Source organism: Nicotiana sylvestris, chromosome 1 (genome assembly GCF_000393655.2).
Source record: "Nicotiana sylvestris chromosome 1, ASM39365v2, whole genome shotgun sequence".
In the NCBI taxonomy this organism is placed as follows: Eukaryota; Viridiplantae; Streptophyta; class Magnoliopsida; order Solanales; family Solanaceae; genus Nicotiana; species Nicotiana sylvestris.
The window spans coordinates 68,681,731-68,690,512 of record NC_091057.1 but is presented as its reverse complement, the minus strand read 5'-3'; the positions used below and the strand labels follow the sequence as shown (position 1 = coordinate 68,690,512).

The 8,782-nt window shown below is 43.6% G+C and overlaps 1 protein-coding gene across 1 annotated transcript; it reads right to left on the bottom strand.

Moving 5' to 3' along the window:
* Positions 1–7,349: 7,349 nt before the first annotated feature.
* LOC138871023 (uncharacterized) lies at positions 7,350–8,258 on the bottom strand. The gene is made up of 2 exons (XM_070148872.1): positions 8,195–8,258; positions 7,350–7,870 (listed from the first exon to the last, which is right to left on the bottom strand). The coding sequence occupies exons 1-2, from the start codon at positions 8,256–8,258 to the stop codon at positions 7,350–7,352; spliced, it is 585 nt and encodes a 194-aa protein (XP_070004973.1).
* Positions 8,259–8,782: the final 524 nt, after the last annotated feature.

The following is an 8,782-nucleotide window of genomic DNA, read 5'->3' as shown; positions in this document are numbered from 1 at the left end:
GAAGATTGAGAGGTTTGACCGAAAGTTTCCTCTTGTGATACCAGGGTCAGAATGCATTTTTGAGACTTGGAATAGCTCTGTTATGTCATTTGGGACTTGCCTGCAAAATTTGGTGTCATTTGGAGTTGATTTGATATGGTTCGGACGCTTGGTTGCGATTCTAGAAGTTCTTGAAGTTCATGGTGATTTTCATGTGTTTTGGCATCTGATTCGTGATTCTAGAGGTTAGTTTGTTGTTCTGATCGCACGAGCAAGTTCGTATTATGTTTTCAGACTTGTGCGGAGGTTTGGCATGGTCCACGAGGGCTCGGATGAGTTTCATACGTGTTTTGGAGTGTTTGGAAGAAGGTTCAGACCTGTTGTTGTCTTATCTTGTATTTGCGAGTAGAGGGTCGCATTTGAGACCACCGCTTTTGTGGACATGGAATTGCATTTGCGAAGAGGCTGGGAACTGACAGGTTTCGCATTTGCGAAGCCAGTCTCGCAAATGAGATGATGAATTAGGCAGGGGAAGTTCACTTTTACGAACCACTTTTGCTATTACAACCCAAGTTTGCCCTCCGTGAACTATCGTGATAGAACCTAGTCTCTACGACTAGGTAAGCCTAACAATTGCGGAAAAAGAACAAAATGCGGAAAAACTATAAAATTGAAGATAAGCAAATATAGAAACGCTTAATATGACGCTCGGCATATACTAATACAAGGTCTCAAACTGAAACTACATTTCCCAAAACTCGGAATCTCATGAAATCACAATCTTTGGAATGACTACAAGTGTCTAACACCAGAATATCTAAACAAAAGTAAATACAGAAGGGCTAAACTATAAGAGAGAGTGAAAAGGGACTCCTCGGTCTACGGACGCGGCAGATATACCTTGAAGTCTCTGCAGGATCGCCTCAGATCAAGGGTAGTAGGAATGAGTCGAAGTACCTGGATTTGCACATGAAAAACATGCACAGAAAGGGCATGACTACACCACAGCGGTACTCAGTAAGTGCCAAGCCTAACCTCGGTCGAGTAGTGACGAGGAAGGTCAAGGTACTACTGATTATAGCTGAAAAACGAGGTAAAATAGTATAGAATATGACAATATAATTAAAAGCTAACAGTATGAAGTAACACAGGATAATAAGAATAAAAAGAACTATAACAGAGACAAAATAATCACAGATGGAATACAATTGAACAAAGAGATAACAACCAGGGATCTCTCAGTATTCCGAGGATCTCTTAGTATCCTCAATATATGTGCTGGGGATCTCTCGGTATCCTGAGGATCTCTTAGTATCCTCAATATACGTGCTGGGGATCTCTCGGTATCCCGAGGATCTCTTAGTATCCTTAATATACGTACGGGGGATCTCTCAGTATCCCGAGGATCTCTTAGTATCCTCAATATACGTGCTGGGCATCTTTCGGTATCCCGCACTACAGTCCAAATCAATGTATATGTGTAGGGGATCTCCCGGAATACAAATCTGTAGTCCCAAAGTAAACAGGCAGGGGGATCTCCCGGGATACCATCCTGTAGTCCCAAAGTAAACACACAGCAGCAACACGAAGAATACTCAATTCAATTCAAATTTCGTACCAAGGCAAAGTAGATATTTCTAACCTAGCATGATGCACATAATCCAAATAAGGCAGTTTGAGCAAGTAAAACAATTAAGTCAATTAGACATGCTTTCCTAAGCTAACAACAGACTTAAATTGCAAGTAGTATAAACAGGAAAAGAAACACAATTATAGTTACTTAATGAAAATAGGATTTTCAACAATTAGCACAAGTACACACTCGTCATCTCACGTACAAGGCATTTCAAATATCAACAATACGAATCCAAAAAGGAGTTCCTCCACACAAGGTTAGGCAAGCCAGTTACCTCGAACCGTCTCAAAAATCAACCAGAAATCATGTTCTTGCTAAGAGTACTCGACTCCAAATGGCCCAAATCTATTCAAATCAATTGCATAATATAAATATAACTTCAAGTAACTGATTTCACTAATTAATTCTAATCTAATACGCGAAATTAGGAAAAATGACCAAAACACCCCCTGAGCCCATGTCTCGGAAACAAGTAAAATTTACAAATTCAGAATCCTCATACTCTCACGAGTTCATTTATACCAAAATTATTCCAATCCTACATCAAAATCTAGATTAAAACCCCAAAATTAAGCCTAGGAACTTTTCCAATTTTTCTCTAAGTTTTCACCCCAAATTCGAATTCAAAGGATGAATTTAAGCATAGATTCGTGGAAATTAACCAAAATCGAGTAAGAATTACTTACCCAAAACACCCAGGTGAAAATCCCTCTCAAAATCGCCAATCCTGAGCTACCAAATCAATTTCTAAAGTTTTCAGACTAAACCCTCGATTCTGCCCCTTTTCTGACCAGTGAAACTGCATCTGTGGCTCTGGGACCACATTTGCGGTCCCGCTTCTGCGTAGACCAAGTTGCACATGTGACTTTTCATTAAATGGAGATTTACGCACCTACGACTTCCTTTCCATAGATGCGGTACTGCTTCTACGGTCAAATCCCATTTTGCCTCAAACCGCATCTGCGGTACTTCAACCGCTTTTGCAGTGCCGCACCTGTGGTCCAATACACGCAGGTGTGGCTATGACAGGTTCAGCCAACTCCATATTTTCCTAAGTCCAATTCAACTTCCGTTAAACACCCGAAACTCACCCAAGGCCCGCGGGACCTCAACCAAACCTACCAACTAATCCTAAAACATCATACGAATTTATTCCAACATTCGGAACGCTCAAAATAACATCAAAACACATTTTAACATCGGATTCAAGCCTAAGAACCCCAAAAACACTCATACTACACTTTCGATCAAAATGTCTATCAAACCTCGTCCTAATGACCTGAAATTTTGCACACACATCACATTCAACAATACGGAGCTACTCTAACTTTTGAAATTCCATTCTGACCCTTAGATCAAAATCTCACTATCTAACCGGAAACTTCAAAAAAATCAACTTACAACATTTCAAGACAAAATATTCTACGGACCTCCAAAACACAATCTGAACACGCTTGTAAGCCCGAAATAACCCAACAGAGCTAACGGTACCAACAAAATTCCATTCCGAGGTTGTCTTCACTCTACTCCGACTACGGTCCAAATTCTAAAGCTTAAACTCTCATTTAGGGACTAAGTGTCCCAAAACTCTCCGAAATTCCAAATAAATCCTCCCAGCAACTCACAATAGCAGAAACAAACACAAGAAAAATAATTAATAGGGGATCGGGTCTTTAATTCTTAAAATGACTGGCCGGGTCGTTACATCCTCCTACACATAAACATTTATTCGTCCTCGAACGAGCATAGAGACATACCCGAAGTAGTGAAAAGATGAGGGTAACGGCTACGCATATCCTGCTCGGTCTCCCAGATCGCCTCATTAACCAGCTGACCCTGCTACTGAACCTTCAATGATGCAAGGTTCTTTGACCTCAGCTTCCGAACATGCCTGTCCAATATCGCCAGTGGCTCCTCAACATAAGATAGATCCTTATCCAACTAGACTAAACTAAAATCCAACATGTGCGATGGATCACCGTGATACTTCCGGAGCATCGAAACATGAAATACCGGAAGAACTCCTGCAAAACTGGGAGGTAAGGCAAGCTCATAAGCAACCTCCCTAACATGCCACAATATCTCAAAAGGACCAGTAAACCTCGGAATCAACTTCCCTTTCTTCCCAAATCTCATAACGCCCTGCATAGGCAAAATCCAAAGCAGAACCCGCTCTCCAACCATATAGGAAACATCACGAACCTTCCGGCCTGCGTAACGCTTTTGTCTGGACTAGGCTATACGAAGTCTATCCTGAATCACCTTAACCTTCTCCAAAGCACCCTAAACCAAGTTTGTTCCCAATAATCTAGCCTCACCCGGCTCAAACCAACACACCGGGGATCTACATCGCCTACAATATAAAGCCTCATACGGTGCCATCTAAATGCTGGACTGATAGCTGTTGTTGTAGGCAAACTCCGCCAATGGCAAAAACTGATCCCAAGACCCTCCAAACTCAATCACACATGCACAGAGCATATCCTCAAGAATCTAAATAGTGCGCTCGGACTGTCCGTCTGTCTGAGGGTGAAATGATGTACTCAACTCCTCCCGAGTACCCAACTCATGTTGTACGACCCTCCAAAACTGTAATGTGAACTGAGTACTCTATCTGAATTAATGGAAACTAGAATACCATGCAGACAAACAATCTCTTGGATATAAATCTTCGCCAGTCACTCCGAAGAATAGGTAGTACACACAGGAATTAAGTGTGCGGACTTGGTCAGCCAATCCACAATCACTCAAATGACATCGAACTTTTTCAAAGTATGCGGGAGTCCAACTACGAAGTTCATAGTGATCCGCTCCCACTTCCACTCCGGAATCTCTATCTGCTAAAGCAGCCCACCCGGTCTCTGGTGCACATACTTCACCTGCCGACAATTGAGGCACCGAGCTACAAACCCAACTATGTTTTTCTTCATCTGCCTCCACTAATAGCGCTGCCTCAAATCCTGGTACATCTTCGTGGCACCCAGATGAATGGAATACCGCGAACTGTGGGCTTTCTCTAAAATCAACTCCCGAAGCCCATCAACATTGGGTACACATACCCGACCCTGCATCCTCAATACCCCGTCATCACCAATAGTCACATCTTTGGCATCGCTATGCATAACCTTGTCCTTGAGGACAAGCAAATGAGGGTCATCAAACTGGTGCTCTCTGATACGATCAAATAAGGAAGAGCGAGATATCACGCAAGCTAGAACCCGACTAGGCTCCGAAAGATCCAATCTCAGAAACTGGTTGGCTAAGGCCTAAACATCCATCGCCATGGGCCTCTCCATTCCTAGTAAATAAGCTAAACTCCCCAAACTCACCGCCCAGCAACTCAAAGCATCGTCCACCACATTGGCCTTGCCCGGGTGATACAAAATAGTGATATCATAGACTTTCAATAGCTCTAAACACCTCCTCTGGCGCAAATGAAGGTCCTTTTGCTTGAACAGATGTTGCAAACTCTGGTGATCAGTATAAATCTCACAAGGTACACTGTAAAAATAATGACGCCAGATCTTTAAGGCGTGAACAGTAGCAGCTAACTCAAGATCATGGACAGGACAATTCTTCTCATATACCTTCAAATGTATGGATGCGTAGGCAATCATCCTACCGTCCTACATCAATACCGCTCCAAGGCCAATCCTCGAGGCATCACAATAGACAGTATAAAACCCCGAACCAGTAGGCAATATCAGAACTGAGGATGTAGTCAAAGTTGTCTTGAGCTTCTGAAAGCTTGCCTCACATTCTTCCATCCACTGGAACAGAGCACCCTTCTAGGTCAGCCTGGTCATAGGTGTTGCAATAAATGAAAATCCCTCAACAAATTGATGGTAGTAACCCGCCAAGCCAAAAAAACTGATGATCTATGTAGCTGAGGATGGTCTGGTCCAACTCTGCACTGCTTCCACTTTCTTTGAATCTGCCTGAATACCCTCACTCGATACCACTTGGCCTAAGAATGCCACGGAATCTAACTAAAACTCACATTTCAAGAATTTTGCATATAACTTCTTTTCCCTCAAAGTCTAAAGCATTGTCCTCAGGTGCTGCTCATGATCTTCCCGACTCCGGGAGTATACCATAATATCATCAATAAAGACAATGACGAACGAGTCAAGATATGGCCGGAAAACACTATGCATCAAATGCATGAAGGATGCTGAGGCATTGGTCAGCCCAAATGACATAATAAGGAACTCGTAATGACCATACCGAGTCTTGAAAGCAGTCTTCGGGATATCTAGCTCCCGAATCTTCAACTGATAGTAACCTGAACGCAAGTCAATCCTAGAAAACACTCATGCACCATGTAGCTAGTCAAACAAATCATCAATACAGGGCAAATGATAATGGTTCTTCACTATAACTTTGTTCAACTGGCGATAATCAATGCACATACGTATAGAACCATCTTTTTTCTTCACAAACAAGAGAGGAGCACCCAAGGTGATACACTGGGCCGAATAAAACCCTTATCAAGCAATTTCATGTAACTAATACTTCAACTCCTTCAACTCAGGAAGGTCTATACGATACGGAATAATGGAAATGGGATGAGTGTCCGGCAATAGATCAATACCATAATCAATATCTCTATTGGGTGGCATGCCCGGAAGATCAGCTGGAAACACATCAGAAAAATCTCGTACAACTAGGACTGAATAAACTGTAGGGGTATCAATACTGATATCTCTCACATAAGCTAGATACACGTCACACCCTTTCTCAACCATTCGTTGAGACTTAAGGAATGAAATAACTCTACTAGAAGTATGATCTAAGCTACCCCTCCACTCTACTCGCGGTACACCTAGCATAGCCAGCGTCACAGTTTTGGTGTGACAATTAAGAATAGCATAATGGGGTGACAACCAGTCCATGCCTAAAATAACATCAAAATCTACCATGCTGAGCAATAATAAATTGGCTCTGGTCTCAAAACCACTAAGAGCAACCACACACGACCGATAAACATGGTCCACAACAAGAGAATCTCCCACAGTAGTAGAAACATAAACAGGGGAACTCAAAGAATCCAGAGATACACACAAATGCGGGGCAAAATAAGAAAACACATAAGAATAGGTGGAGCCTGGATCGAATAAAACCGATGCATCTCTATGGAAAACCAGGACAATACCTGTAATGATAGAATCGGAGGCGACAACCTCAATACGGGTAGGAAGAGCATAATATCTGTCCTGGCCTCCCCCTCTAGGGAGACCTCTACCTCCCCGACCTCTACCTCTAGCTGGCTGAGCAGGTGGGTAGAAACTGGAGCTGTAACCATAGCCTGAGAACTCTATGGGGCATGTTGTGGTTGATAAGTCTATAGAGGTGCACTCCTCCAAAGTCTAGGGCAATCCCTCACAACATGGCGTGTGTCACCATACTCAAAACAAGCTCTAGGAGGATGTGGCGGTTGTGACTAACTCGGGCCAGGTCTACTAGACTAGCCTCTGAAAGCACCCCGCACAGGAGGCGCACTAGATACTGGAGGTGCATAATAAGGCTCCTGAGGCCTAGGAGGAGCCGGAATACCATTGGCTTCTAGAAGAGCTGAATGAATGGGGCGACTCATATAACCCCTATCACGACGAACTGCAGCTGGAGCACGGGCACTAGAATAATGGCTCGACTCTCGAGACCTCTTGGCCTCCCTCTCCTCTCTATCTCGAGCATGCATACCCTCTATCCTCCTATCAATGCTCACCACCTACTAATAAGAAATAGCCATCTCCAACTCACGAGCCATGCTAGACTTGATGCTGGGAATAAGCCCCTCAATAAACTGGCAAACCTTCTCGCGAATAGTAGAAACAAAGGCCATGGCATGTCTAGCCAAGCTAGTGTAACGGATAGCATACTCCGAGATAGTCATAGTACCCTGGCGCAAATGCTCAAACTCCGCGTGTCGTGTGTCTCTGAGGATCTGAGGAACATGCACTCTCAGGAACATATCTGAAAACTGAGTCCAAGTCAGGAAAGCTTCCTCATCTGGACTGTCTAACTTATAGGTACGCCACCACTCATAGGCGGCTCCTCGAAGCTGGAAGGTAGTGAAGGAAACCTTGCTCGATCCGGATATACCCATGCTATGGAGGATACAGTAACACTTATCTAGAAATTCCAGAGCATCATCTGATGCTAGACCACTGAATACAGGAGGCTTGTACTTCTTGAACCTCTCAAGCCTTAGGTGCTCGTCCTCGAAAGCTGCTGCCCTATCCTCAGGCTGATCTGGGACAGCAAGCTATATAGGAATAATCTCTTGGACCTGGTCAACATGCACTCGCTGCTCCGGAGTATGGGCGGTGAGAGTTTGTGCTCCTCCCCCGGCTTGAGATGTAGTTGCAGCAAGGGGAAGCAACCCTGCCTGAGCCAGAGTGGTGTACATGCTCATGAACTATGCAAGGGTATCTAGGAGAGCTGGAGTAGTAGTAGCAGTAGGTGTATTAGGTTCCTGGACTCCGGCTGGAACTGCTAGTGGCACCTCGGTGGCATCTCTCACGGGTACTCTGGCTGCACCACATGCACGTCCTCAGCCTCTCCCCCGACCCTAACCTCTGACGGCCCCAGTAGAGGGCGCGGGTGCCTGATCATCTCTGGTAGCACATGTCCTCACCATCTTTGAGAGAATAGAAGAAAAAAGTTTAGGATTGTGATATCAAATATCTCGCACGACAAGGAAATCAATGAAGTGGAATTTTCCTAACAGTTACATAGACTCTCGTAGATAAGTACAGACGTCTCCGCACTGATCTGCGAGACTCTAATAAACCGGATTGTGATTCATGACTCCTATGAACATAGAGCTCTGATACCAACTTGTCATGACCCAAGTTCGCCCTTCGTGAACTGTCATGACGACACCTAGTCTCTACGACTAGGTAAGCCTAACAATTGCGGAAAAAGAACAAAATATGGAAAAACTAATAAAACTGAAGATAAGCAAATATAGAAGTGTTTAAGATGCCACTTGGCATATACTAATACAAGATCTCAAACTGAAACTACATTTCCCAAAACCCGAAATCTCATGAAATCACTAGCTTTTGAATGACTACAAGTGTCTAACTCCATAATGTCTAAATAAAAGTAAATACAGAAGGGCTAAACTATAAGAGAGAGTGAAAAGGGACTCCTCGATTT